The sequence below is a fragment of the Dicentrarchus labrax genome, unplaced genomic scaffold, assembly GCF_905237075.1.
Source record: "Dicentrarchus labrax unplaced genomic scaffold, dlabrax2021, whole genome shotgun sequence".
Lineage (NCBI taxonomy): Eukaryota > Metazoa > Chordata > Actinopteri > Moronidae > Dicentrarchus > Dicentrarchus labrax.
Window position 1 is genome coordinate 2,417,609 of NW_026136703.1, and position 14,283 is coordinate 2,431,891.

At 39.7% G+C, this 14,283-nt stretch overlaps 1 protein-coding gene across 5 annotated transcripts in view; it reads right to left on the minus strand.

Moving 5' to 3' along the window:
• rragd (ras-related GTP binding D) overlaps nucleotides 1–13,023 on the minus strand; it is a 40,524-nt gene extending 27,501 nt beyond the window's left edge. The window contains exons 1-6 of one of the 5 annotated variants that reach the window (XM_051384112.1): nucleotides 12,715–12,783; nucleotides 12,288–12,337; nucleotides 9,919–10,214; nucleotides 7,965–8,164; nucleotides 6,935–7,049; nucleotides 785–927 (exon numbers count right to left, since the gene is read on the minus strand). In XM_051384112.1, coding sequence (XP_051240072.1) covers nucleotides 785–927; nucleotides 6,935–7,049; nucleotides 7,965–8,164; nucleotides 9,919–10,214; nucleotide 12,288 — 755 coding nt within the window. In that variant the 5' untranslated portion in view covers nucleotides 12,289–12,337; nucleotides 12,715–12,783. Of the gene's footprint in view, nucleotides 1–784; nucleotides 928–6,934; nucleotides 7,050–7,964; nucleotides 8,165–9,918; nucleotides 10,215–12,287; nucleotides 12,338–12,429; nucleotides 12,552–12,714 lie in introns of those variants that run through there. The other 4 variants (XM_051384121.1, XM_051384090.1, XM_051384101.1 and 1 more) reach the window with 4 other exon arrangements.
• Between the last annotated feature and the right edge of the window lie 1,260 nt (nucleotides 13,024–14,283).

Below are 14,283 nucleotides of genomic sequence, written 5' to 3' on the forward strand. Positions count from 1 at the left end.
TTTTCTTATGTAAAATCTTAAAGGCAGTGACTTTTACTTGCAGTAAAGCAAATGGAGTGAATGAACTTTACATTGTTGTATTGTTACATTTACTTCAGCAAAAGAGCTCGGTACTTTTTCTACCACTGGTTATAGACTACACAGTGCCCACATATACTCACATATACGCACACGCACACTTTAAGCCAGGAGCCCGAGGTTTGTCTCCCGTGTGAAAACTAAAAGTTAACACTGACTTATTTTAAGTTTTAAGTTACATAAGTCATGTTTTGTGTGTCACTTGACATCAGTGTCACTTAGGTCACGTGATTTACATAACACAAACCATGACCTTTTACTAAACCTAACCAAGTAATTTTGGTGCCTAAATCTAACCAAGCTGCTACCGTTTCACAACATTAACCACATGTTAAGGCTTTGTTGCAACTTGGTGCTTCTCATACAGACCCTAACCCCCAAATTCCACCAGACACGGTTGCAATGTGTCCCGGCTCCGTAGCTGCAGCTGATTGTGCCCGTTCAAGGCAAATTTGATCAGAAGTGGCTCTCCTTTGTGCTCCATGTAGAATACCTAGCTGGCCTATTTTTGAAGGAAGCCGCGACCCACTCGCATCAAGCAACACAGTGCAGACTACGCCAGCAGTTTTTTAGTGATGCAAAAATTGATTCCCACACTAATCATGAATCATATCACAGTCGCAATGTCTGGCAAAATAATCTGATGTTTTTACCATATTGTGTAGCCCTAGATGTTATGGCTTGTTGAGAGTGTCCATCAGCTTACCCATAGATGCAGGAGATGTCGATGACCACGTCGATCATGTCACAGCACAGTTCATAAGTTTGCATGTCCACTGGACTGCTGTCTGTGGCGATGTAAATCTTACTGACCACATCAAACAGGAAGGCCTTCTCAATACCTGAGTTCTGAAAGCAGACACAGAGACAGAGGAGAGGGTCACTAAGTGCAAATTATTCATGTTAGCACCTGAGCTCTGGTGACCATTAAAGGTCCACTGTGTATGTACATGTGTAAAATGTACATTGAGAAGGATCTATTGGCAGAAATGGCATATGTTATTCAAAGGTATGTTTTCATTAGTATATAATCACCTGAAAGACAGAATCCCATTTCTGTTACCTCAGAATGAGCCGTTTTTATCTACAGAGGGAGCAGGTCCTCTTCTACAGAGCCATGTTTTTACAGTAGCCCAGAAGGGACAAACCAAACAGTAGTTTCTCCTACACACTTCACAGCCTGTTCTTATTCCCAAGTTGTTGAATACAGATGCCAGCAGTGTTCGGTGAGTTGTAATCTGCAACTTCACGGCTAGATGTCACTAAATCCTACACACTGGTCCTTTAACAGCTTTCAGTACTTAAGATTGTATGCTATCTTCTACAAAACAATGTGCTTAGACAGTCAGACAAAAACTGACTTTACAGATTCTTGGATGCACAGTACAATTAGTTAGATATGGGTAAAACTGAAAAAGAGAAATATGAAGTGTATCCCTGGGAATTTACATTAACCTATACCCTGTTTCCAATTATTTCCAAAGTAAAGTAGCTACATCCTGCTCAAAAAGTCTCTTTTCTATTGTTAGATGATGTCATGCACTCATTTGCATATTTGTGACTTCATGTTGTAACTATTCACCGCTCTCTATGACATCAAGCTTTTTACTCTGAGTATGGTTGTTTAGAAAAACTACAACTCGTTGTAAAACCTAGTCCTTATTGCGTATAGTCTGGACCTTAAAGTCTGCCCAAAATGTTGCTAGAGTTTTTGCTAGGCTCTTTGAAAAAATAAATCAATAAAATGAATAAATAGTTTATATACAATTACCACATGGAAAGGCCTATTTGTTCTTACAGGTCGCATTAGAATGGCTTCAGAAAAAACATGTTACTCAGTTTCTCCATTCAGCTTCTCTCATGTTACACTGTGCTTTGGCTGGTTATGAAGTCATTGTAATTTATTCCAGGGAGATGAATCAGGCACTGAATCCTAAATACCATCCTCTCCCAAGGGACGGTCTGTTCAACTGTTTAATTGCTAACAAATAAAAAGTAACATCATATCCATCTGTCAGCGCAGTAAATTGTGATAATAACACAATCATTTACCAGAAAAAGCACATTAAACATAAAGTGTACTATTGTTAAGGGAACCTCAATAATAATCATCAGTACTGCACTCTCTGTACTCTCACATCCACCTACCTTATGTATAGAAAATAACCTGCTACACAAAAAATATATATTCCAGGATCATTTGCACTCTGCACCATTGCTCTACTGTCTTGTGGTCTACATGTGTTATTGTTGTTGTTTATATGTTTCTCTCTCTATAAAAATATATATATATACATACATATAAAAATTACAGCTGCACATAGTAATTTATGTTTACCTTGTTTCCATGTTTATTTTTCTGTATGTATTCCTATTCTGTGTATGTATGTAGATTAAGAGCCAAATTCTTTATATGTGTACATTAATTAAAGTGATTCTGATTGGTAAACGGACCTGTACTGGTATAGTGCCTTTCTAGTCTTCTGACCACTCAAAGTGCTTTTACATTATGGCACATTCACCCTTTCATACACATTCACACACCAATGCACAGCATCAGGAGCAATTTGGGCTTCAGTATCTTGCTCAATGATACTTCGACGGCAGGAGCCGGGGATCGAACTGACAACCTTCCGACTAGGGGACGACCCGCTCTGCCTCTGAGCCACAGCCGCCGTTCTGATGAAAATCCTCAAAACAAACACTTCCTCCATAGGAAAATTAAGTTATAAAATAAACATAGTTTGTTTGGGTCAGCAAAGCAAGGGGTCGAGAGACCTTCTTGATTTTAAAATGAACTTTTAAAATGAATATTCAGTTATGCTGTATTTCTGCATTTCATTTATTTCTGGGAAGAAAACTTAATTCATTTTTAAAGATTAGATTATTGTTTAAGATTAGGGATGACCAGATCCGATCTCACAGATTGGTATCAGGGTCAATCAAGTATTTTTTTTTAACTGAACAGTATGGGCTATATTAAGCTTCATTGATCTGATCCGATCTTTTGTTTTATGTCAGCTGTCACACAGCTGTTTTTACTCATGCAGATTCCATGCAGCCATCGTCAACTCTCTCTGCTGGGGAGTTTCACTGCTGACAGAGAGACAGCGGTAGAGATCTGTTACAACCACACTGCACGTGAACCGAAAGCCAATAAGTGAGTTATTATTGTAATCCAAAAAAAAAATCCAAACGATGTACAGATGATAGAAATACATTCAACAGAATTCCTTTAGGCACCTCAGGCAACACTGGAGAGAGAAACTCCCCCGAGACAGCGACAAGGCCAAAAAGATTACAGTTTGTTACTTTATAATGTATTTTATAAAAAAAAATTAAAAAAAAGAACCCATTGAGGAACAGCTTCTATGCAGGCATTTTTTTTCTTAATGAAATGCAGAGCTATTTAACTGTCAAGCATATACAGTGGATGGATTTTAATAACTTAAATGTACTTGAAGTGTGCAAGGTGCACCTGTATTATCCAGGAAAATACAAGTAATGGCAGATACTCAATAATAAATGACTCCAAGTGGATGGGGGCTAAAAAAGCTTGATTGGGACATCCCTATTTAAGGTATAAAATTAAAACAAGCCTTACAGGATAAGGGCACAGTGAAGACCTGAACACAAGCTACATTCACAGAGCCTTCACTCTGTAATAAACAGCCTCACCCTGCATTAGAGTATGTAAATTATGCCAAAACAACCAACCAGAGGGCAAAGCAATCAGTCCATCGTCACCTTTCAGCACTATAAAAAGAGAGGACAGTAGTGTTACACTCTCTGCCTCTCTTTCTCTTTCAGTCTCCTTCTTTCTCAAAGCGTATTCCTGTGATAATTAACAGGGATCATTCTGATCCAAAGCCTTCATTTTTGGCTGTCACAGTAAGAAATGTAACACTGTAATAATGTCAGAATAAAAGTATATTTATGTCTTTGCACATTAAGATACAATCTTCTTTCAAATAGAATATAATGCTCACAAGATGGTTGCTCTAACACGTGCTGTGACCAATGTATTTAGGATCAAACTCATTAGCAGTCCTTGTAATGTGCAGGTACATTTAAAAGCAACAGAAGGTGACTGGAGGGAAGGCATCGTTCAATTAAGTACTGCCAGTTAATTACTTATTTTTCAATTAAATTTCCCTTGAGGAGATACTGACCTGTCATCTGTTGTCTTAAAGGCTCAATATTCAATTAGCAAGAAAGGAAATCTCTTATTCTGTGGCCTGTCAAAACCACATACAAAGTTTGGATTTTAATTTCAAGTTTAAAACTTGAAGTATGACAGCTGAAACAACACTCAATGCAATTGAGAGGGGGCGATGTGATTGAGTAGGATTGAAACACTTTACTCTGTACAGCCACTCTGCATGACAAAGAGAAACCATCTTTAATTAACACTTCATCTCTGAACTATTGTGTATTGTTAGGAGGCTCACAATGGAAATAAGCCATTAAGCTTGACTTTGGTTTTGCTCTCAATCATTGTAAAAACAGGCCGGAGTCATATTGCCTTTTAACCATCAACTAAAGTCATTTAAACCATTAAAGGATTTAATTAAACAAGCACTACTGTGCTGATAACACCAATATGGGTTGGCCATGGCTTCCATAAAAGCATTAATGTGACTGAAAGCATTTAGCATTTACACTTTCAGTTGATAATGGACATAAGCCAGTAGTGGTCGTGTGGATCGGGAACCACCGATCCAAGCATGTTTTGAAGGACCAGTTTTCACTTTATACTGTTATACAGTTAAAGGGACAAACCAAACACTGGCTCTGGATTGCTTTATTTGACCAAGACAGTGAACAGAGCAGACACAGAAGCAGAGAGAGGCTAAGGCAGGGCAAGCCGGTGTGTGTGAGTCAGAAGTGTAGGTGTGTGGGGGGGTGGGGGGGGGGAGAGAAGCGAAAAAGCAGATTAAAGTATTTTGTGAGTAACAAAAACAAAACATGGTGGAGAGTTAAGTAGAATTACAATGGTAAAACAAGAAAGGACCTATAGTAATACTCCTTCCCATCCCCTCCACAGTTACACTGTCGCTCTGTGGGAAACACTGTATGTTGTTACAGTGTTTCCTCTAGGATTTCTTTTAGCAGTGGGGGCAGGCCTGTCCAAACAACCTTCCAACCTTTTTCCTTGAGTGTATATACCTTGGCTTTTCGGGGGGCTCCCTTTTTGTTATGAGGTTGTGCCTGATGGACTGATTGACTCATATTATGCTGACTACAAAACAGAGCAACAAATAATGCAATGATTCGCTGTGCAGAATGAGTGGGACTAAGAAAGTTTGTTGTTTTCTTCTGATATTTGAGTTAAAGTGACTGAAGTTTATGATATCGCTACCCCCGAATGGCTCCCGATGCTGTGCATCGGTGTATGAATGTGTTAGTTTCTGTTTGATGGGCTTTGCCATCACTGTGTGAAAGGGTGAATGTGGCATGTAGTGTAAAAGCGCTTTGAGTGGTCGGAAGACTAGAAAGGAGCTATACAAGTACAGGTCCATTTATCATTTACCATATTGCACCGCTACACTTCAGTGTGGATGACAAAAACAGCATGCATGCTGGTATATTTATTAAAGTGAATTAGATCAGCCTCATGCATAAACCATACATCAATACTAGCCTTATTGTATGTACGATTCATGATGGTGAAAATACAGAAAGAAATTCATGGCAAATAGCATCTTGTCAGTATTTTAGAGACCCCCCAAAATTTCACATATCATGTTTTCAGGGGAGCTCATGTCTTATTAAGAGGAGCCAAGCTCCCCCTGGCTGTATTTCACACCCTGACCAAAATAGTGAACTACTGAGTTCACTATTCCTGCAAGAAGTTGAGTGATTTGGATGAATTTCTAGCAGATTATTCCCTGTTTAGGGAACTTTTTATCCATTTCTGTCTGTGTTATGTATTTTTTATGATTTTGAACAATCATACAGACTTAATAGCCCCCCCATAAGGTTAGATAAGATGTTCCTTTATTGATTACCCGTAGGGGAAATTCAAATTTTGCACAGTAGCACAGGGGAATGTAATGCAAGGAGTAGAGAAAAAATAAAATAGAATAAAATAAAATAGAATAAAAATATAATCTAAAAAAACACACTATATACACTATTAACAATGAAGCTTTGGCAACCCCTAGTGAGAGTCCCGACCTCTAGGTTGGGAACCAATGGTTTAAGTTGTGTATCAAAAACCCTAATCAAAGCACACTCTCTGTGAAGTCATGCATCATTTGTTTTGGTATTATATTAATGGTTTCACTATTGAAGATTAATGAAGGGACAGAACTGTAAGCTGTGCAAATACACTGTTACAGTACATTATCATGTAAGCCATTTATATGTCAGATGAAACTGAAGCTGATCTGACAGGCACCGGAATTTGCACAGGACGGTAAACAACACAACAAGTAAAACTAAAATTAAATAAGATTTCACCTAAAAAAGAATGTAGGGCATGTTTTTGAATGAATGGCATCAGCAGAGGTTTGCAAATATGATGTAGGTCACATATAACATAAATCTAGTTCATATTCTTTGGTTTTCTCATCAACAATGCTTTTTTCCACAAGATAAAATTCAGAAAACCAGTGGTGGCATTCCATGAAATGCAACCAGTATATCTGTTATGTATCACTACCACCTAGTGACTGGATTTTAAAGTACAGGAGGACATGCACACGCAATATACTACAGTGTGCCAAGTCCAACATGATCATTACAGTGAAGTGTGAAGGAAATAGAGAGAAACTAGTGTAAGCTTTCCATAATGATCTGACTAAATGTCTTTTTAGATAAATCCGGTTGGTTCAGCAGCAGGATTACTCACAGATATGAAAATGTTGAGCAGGTTTTCCAGCGTAGGCAGCTGTGGGATCAGCTTCTGGACCACTTTACTGAAAGCCTCGAATATGGAGTGGTCGTATATGCTGGTTAAATAAAAGCTGGGGAGATCAGCGGGAAGAATCCCAATCACATTAGATTTCAATAACACACACTTTCCTACCCAAAGCCATCTCTCTTTACAACACCCCACCTCTGTCTAAAAGACTCTCCGCTTTATAGTTTCTTTCTTCACTTCCTCCTGCTCCTTTAATCATTTGCACATGCAATGTTGTAAACATCAATCTTCTTTGCACACTGCCTTGTATAAAGTATTTTATCCTATATTTCTATTTCATACTTTCTATTTATGTTTCATTATATATTTTTTTGTATTTTAGTGTATTCTGCATATTGTGTATTGTATTGTATGGATATTGGTTGTAGTTATTTTCTTTTAATATACATTTCTGACAACTTGCTACTGCAACAAAATAGTTAATTTCCCAACGAGGGATCACTATTCACTCGCTTACATGCTTATTGTCTGTCTGACAATAGGATTGGGCGATTGGCTTCTTTTGGGGGAAGATTTTTTGGACAGAATTTAGTCATTTTATTTTGCTAATTTAATGGTCTGCCAAATAATGAGGTCACCGTATCTTGAATCTATGAATTCCGCTCTAAAATCATCAGTCTTGAAAATCAGGCTCTAACAGCCAGCATTAATCTCTAGTTTCATTCTCTAGGTGGTATTAAAGAAGCCAAAGAGGCCCTTGAGTTCTGGTGGCTCTGCAGCTAAGTCGAATTTAACTACAAATAATTTATCCCAAAAAAGAGTTGTCCAGTGATTCCCATCACCAGGTACAGAGTAGATATAGAATACATATAAAACCTGTCCCAGGTTAAAAGTACCAAATCGGTCCAATGAGTTTGTAAGTTTCCATGGGATGAAAATACTACACTGACATGATGACTGTAAAGATTTATGACTCAGTATAACCACAAACAGTGCTAAAGCAGCCGGTAAATCCCACCTCAGGTGTATTCGTTCAAGGCCTGCATCTGCGAGGTCGTCGTTGGCTCGTTTGTGAATGTCCCTCTGCTTCTCGATCTTATGGTCGTCCGACAAGCCATCTACTTTATGAATGAACACCTCGAAGTTGATGTCTGGGTTGACCTTGTAGGCCCTGGTCACTGTGAGATGCAGCCTGCTCAGAGCCTCCACATAGTCATCCTATCATGAGGAAGAGACAAGATTCACACCACTTAGGAAGCAATACATCTACCGCTCTGGTGCTTTGGTTTGGACTACAAAAGTGTTCTTGGGTTAATTTTGTAGTGGTGACGAAAAACAGCCTGGCCAATACTGTTTGCAAATTGTATCACATAATTATCATATCAGTGTATGTGTGCCAGCTGATAAAGAACAAGAAATGTCAATACAGAATTGTCAAAGATATGTTTGAGGTCATTTAGAAACAGTGTCTCCACTGCAAAGTTTGTCCACGCTGACCAGTTGCTTTGTTAAGATTTGATATACCTGGGGCTGTCTCTGTGAAAGAATTTCCTTTGTGGTGATTTAGGGTGGCTCAACAGCACGGTATTATCTCCATTTCTGTTGTTTTTGCTAATTACTTTGTAAGGGTAACAGCGATGTTTAACCTCAGCACCTGCTTGTACTGATCAACTGCACTCTCCCTCCTCCGGCCTCCTGGGCCTGTGACTGTTAACTGGCCACAGTTCACATATTCAGCTGCCACAGCTGTAGTGACCCGTTTATAATTCGTGGAGGTGTTGGCGTTGGCGACCCGTTGGAGGCTACGTGTGGTGATAGCACTGTATTTTTTTGTTGTGGTTATTGCGACAGCCCTGTTGATACCAGTACAGGAGTTAATGTTCTTAATGGTAGATGGAAACTAAACTCTGAGTAAGTTATGATGTAGCAAACATTTAACAGTGAACATGACTGATGAGCTATTTCCTGCTCTGACAATTTCCTCATCACTCCTATGGCTCTGTAATACATCCATTATCTCTCCACACAGATACTTTTGCTGTATTAAAGCAGCAGTAGCAATAGAGCAATAGTAAATATGCAATAGAGAAAATTAGACACATCTTTGAAATTGGTTTCAGACTTTGTGTTAAGATTATTTTCAGCAGCAGAGGAAAGGCTTCTGTTGTACCCCCATTGTAGTGGTAGTAGAGTACTTTCAAACGGTGGTATTAATACTTTTACTTCAGTAAAGGATCTGATCTTCCTCCACCCACAGCCTAACTTCTCCTTTAAGGAAGGTGGGCTTGTGGGTAACTTTCCCGGTGTGTGAGGGATAGTTTTGTTACTGTAGTCAGCCAGAAAGTGTGTAGATAAGCTCAGCAGCTACGAGTCAGGTTAAAGACAATTACAATAGTAAACTGAAGGTAAAACGTTTTAAGCTGAGCTGCACGTGATCAGATGACTGATTGCGGATAAACCATGACTTGTAGCTGCTAGCTGACACAACATCATGCTATTGTGCTAGGCTAGTTCGTTTTTTAGTTTTCATTTCTGCTTGAAATGATCCCACACTTCGGACACTGTCTATCCTTTTCTCTGGTCCGTCTCTTCTCTTTATCCCTTCCTGTTTTATTCTCCAGAGCATGTTGTGCAACAGTAATAATCACCCGTGCAAAACACAGTGTGCTGTACATGGATATGGATTAAACAAAATTAAAAAAAATTGCATCAATGATGCCAGCCGTAAAAATGACATGTTGGGGTTTTATGGCGGGGTCATGTGCTGGACTATTTTAGTCCCTGCACAAGCGAAGGCTGTAAGAAGTGATTGTACCTAGCCAAAAAATAGTGACTTAAACTTGTCTTCATATTGTGCACCTGATTTAACAGTAGGCAATCTGAAAATGCTGAATGTTGAATAGGGTAATAAGAAATGCTTCAGGATATTATAAAGGATTGATACCCTATATAATGAGGCTGTGTGCTCTGACCTGTGAGTCGATAACAAAGATTAGTGCTCCGGTGCCTCTGAAGATCATTTCGTAGTCAAAGGTGGGGTCGAAGAAGTCAATTTGGCCGGGGAAGTCCCATATCTGGAAGCTGACGAAGGAGCTGCTGGAGACGTCCTCTCTGCAGATCTTATTGGTGCTCTCCAGGAACAGGGTCTCATTGGGGGACATTTTATGGAAAACCACCTTCTGGATGGAGGACTTCCCACTCCTCCGCAGACCCATCAGCAGTATGCGAGGTTTGACCTCTCCGTTCAGATAATCACTGAAGCCCAACACTACACATCAACAAAGGAAAGACGCTGTATAAATTAGGACATCCACTTAGAGGTTTACAGATCCAGGCCTTTACTGGAGCAGTGTGGCCAAAATGTAGGACACCAAGGAATAACTACCCAACAGTATATCAAAAATTGCACAACCGTAAACATCTACAGCAGGAAAATGCACATACACAGTAATGCAGCAGTGATTTGAACCTGAAGCATTATGTATAATAATCAAACACTGATCATTTCACTGCAGAGTATTTGAATATGTTTGCTATAATACTTATAAGTTAAGAAAGAATATGTTAATCTACTTATAGGTTAAGGTTTAGAAAGCAGAACTTCTACTTCTACTGTTTTACCTGCCTTGCTCTCAAATAGGGCTTTTCCACATCGAGGCAAACTGTGTTAAAGACACACTTTCAAGTCAAACCAACCTTGCACATGTATAATTTGGGAAAGGACTAAAACTTGTGGCAAACTGCGCAAAACATGGTTGGAGTTTTTCCCACATCCTCTAATGCCTCTAATGCAACTCCTGTTTCCACCATAATTGAAATGCTTGCTTGTGCTTCAGCTCAGTCTTTGTCTTTATCTGCAGCTATTTTCTACCATGCCCTATCAGTACTGCACATGTGCAACTCTCAACAGAAATGAGAAAGAAGTGAGATTACTTTTTTCATAACTTCTTCCATCAACAGCTGCAGTAAAATGATGTGTTTCATTCTTATTTACTAGATTTACTAGACACGACTAGAACTTGTTGTTGAGCCCTGCCTCACAGTAGAAGCAGGAAGAAGTAGTACGAACATTAGAGGAGTTGAATGGAGGATGCCACATGAGTTTCCTATGCCCCCAGGCAAATGTACAGTACTACTATGTGTGTGTGTGTGTGTGTGTGTGTGTGTGTGTGTGTGTGTGTGTGTCACATTCCTGCTTTGCTGCGATGACCTTGATTGCTCCATTTTGGCAAATGTGAAGAGCATTCTAAAAAGACACACTGTCCTGCAGAAGACTGAGGAGGTGAGCCACTCTATGAGCCATCAAATGTTCAGCTGTTAGTCACTGTGCAGTAAAGAGTCAATATCACAGTGTTTGGTAAAACAATGGCTCCCATTATATCTCAACTCCAGTTGACTTTGTCTCATTACAAATGCACCATTCTCATTTTATATTCCAGTGTGGGCATAAAGAAGTGCAGAGCAGAAGGCCACTGAGTTTGCAACTATAAACATAAGATAACAAACACAGTTCCATGCCTCCCTCTCTACTTGTCTCCTGACTGGAAGTAACTTCAGATGTCTAACTTTTATAGCCAGATCAGTCCATCTTATCTAGAGATATATCTTCATTTATAATGCAAGGTCACTTCATTGAAACTTTTATTCTTTAAGAATATTTTAGCTCTTCTTTTGATTTTCTTTTCCTTGATATTTTGGGTAAATTATGTATTTAATAGAAAAGAGATGCATTACATGCCCTTGTTCTTCTGCTACAAGTTTATTGATCTGTTGCAGAGTTACCAACCTATTTTTTGTGTTTAGAAAGAATTTTGAGTATTTTTCCAGTTCCACAGATACCATCTCTCTGATATTATACTATGTCTTTAACGTCCATCAGTGCATTTTCTCATAATGATGATAATAACCATTTAAATAACCTGAAAATAATTACAATCTAAGGGGGGGGGGGAATGTAAAACTACTATTTTCACACATCTAGTTTAAAGCTGCAGTAGGTAACTTATAAATAACCTTTTGACATTATTGTTGAATTTTTACGTGGTGTCCTGACAGCAGTACATGAGACAGATAATCTGACGCTTTGGGTTGGAGGCTTGAAGATAGTTGCTTGTTGAGTCTCATTCCCATGATCCCAAAGCATCAGTATTTGATGACCTGGGACGACCTCCACGATCAACTCTCCTTCAGGGCTCTGATTGGTTGTCCAGTAAGCGCACTAGGAGGAGCCAGAGGAACCTGAATGTTTCACACATTCTCTGTCTCTTCTACTGTCAGCACACAGAGAAATATTCAGTATTTATGACAAAAAGTATTGTTTATATTTTTATTAATTACTTACTGCAGCTTTAAACTCAGACGCCACAAGCAGGCAGCAGGTCCATTTCAAGTCTGGAAGAAACCCATTGTTAGTAAACTGTTACTAGTATGATAAAGCTACCAGCTGTCATGTTTAGTTGGTCTCCCCAGAAAGAAACACTCACGGTAAATGTACTCCATTACTCCACCTCTGCAGTAACTTTAAAAATGACACCCACTAAGTTCTCAAGTGACGCAGAAGGACATTTTATTTTGTAGTTTGAGTATGGAGCTTTAGCTAACTGTTAGCTGACCGGAGGAATAGCTAGCTAAAGTTAGGAGCAGTACCGTCAGCTAAAGTGCACTGAGCCGTTGAAGCAGCCGGTAGCAGAGGCAGACTCTGAGTGTACCGTCTCCCCGGGCTCTCTGCTGCTGTGTGACCTTCCCCAGCAGAGGGAATATCCGCCTACCTCCGTCCTCACAGCCCAGCTCTGCGTCTGAAAACGCCTCCAGGTCGTCTTCGTCGTCGTAATATCCCAGAGCTGCGTCCTCCTCATCCTCCCCGCTCACCGCCGAGAGCCTCTCGCTCGTCATGCCGATTTCTTCTTTCACCGCCGCCTTGTTTCTGGCTCCCGGTGGTGTCTAACTCTCCGACATTGTCACCTGATATGTGAGAGCCATGCTGGTGAACTTGCACCCCCCCTCAGTCTGACACACTGCAGCCACACGGGGAGGGGTCGAGGTGGGAGGCTATAATGGGACTGATTTTAGGGTTAGGGTTGGGGTTGGGGTTGGTGGGTTTTATGGATGAAATGAAATAAAGTGGGCTGCCATGCCAGGGGCGGATCTAGAGGGGTGGCATGGGGGGCCACGACTGAAAAGTGACTTGATTTCACCTCTGAGATTTAAATTGAAAGAGTATAGCTCACCCACTATCTTTCACCTTCTGAAATACATTTAAAGGACCAATGCAACCCATAAAATGCAGTTTCCCCCTTAACAAATGATTACAGCTTCTATCTTGTCACTGAAGTTTTTTTCCTGCCTCAATATGACTTGATTTCAGGGTGTGACTAAGGGGGCCAGGGAGAGCTTTGCTCCTTTTAATAAGACATGAATTGTGAAATTTTGGGGGGTCTCTTAAATATTGTCCATATGTTATTCTTGCCATGCATTTTAGAAGCTCTCACCTTTAGGAAGCCGATCTGATTATCTCCACGCATGTTAGTACTAAAATGTCAGATGTTTGAATAGAGTTTGGCCTGCAGAGGTGTTTTAGTTTTTTAGATTTTAAAGAGTAACATTGTAGTTAATGACTCACAGATGCTTTCAACTTTAAGAAGCAGATGTGATTGCCCATAAGCATGTTAGTAATAAAGTGCCAGATTTGTAAGTGGAGTCTGTAGAGGTGCAGAGATTCGATGACTCAGAGAGGCTTTCAACTTTAGGTAGCAGATGTCTTGTATTTGTCTTTCTGTATCTTCATCATCATGGGTCATGAGTAAAGGTAGGCTTATTATCATTCATGCATGAGGGTGATTCATCACTAATTCACAATCCCAGCATGTATCTGTTCCTTATCTATTAAAGTATTGTGACACAATATCATAAAACTCACTCACTTTAACTCACATATCAGAAGGAAACCAACTCTCACCAAATCGCAATTACCCCCCCAGATGAAGTGAGCTCCTCCGAAAGCCATGTTATAGTTCACACACTGCTTGATTTTGAAATTTATATTTTAAAGATAATAGCACATCTTTTGTAGTTAAAGGGGACATACAACCATGAAATGCAGCTTCTGCACAGTGAAGATTAAACAGCACACTGTAGGAACAAGAAGAAACACAGATTTTTGACCAGATGGGGACTTTAAAGTGTCAGTATGTATTATAATACTTCCTGTGATGAGAATCACTGCAGGTTGGAGCAAAAGGTGGAAATCAAGAATCACTTTGCTTAATGCGTCACTGTCCAAATGCCTTTCACTAAGTATGTCAGTCAGTGAATGCATCATTGTTGATATGGCCCTGACG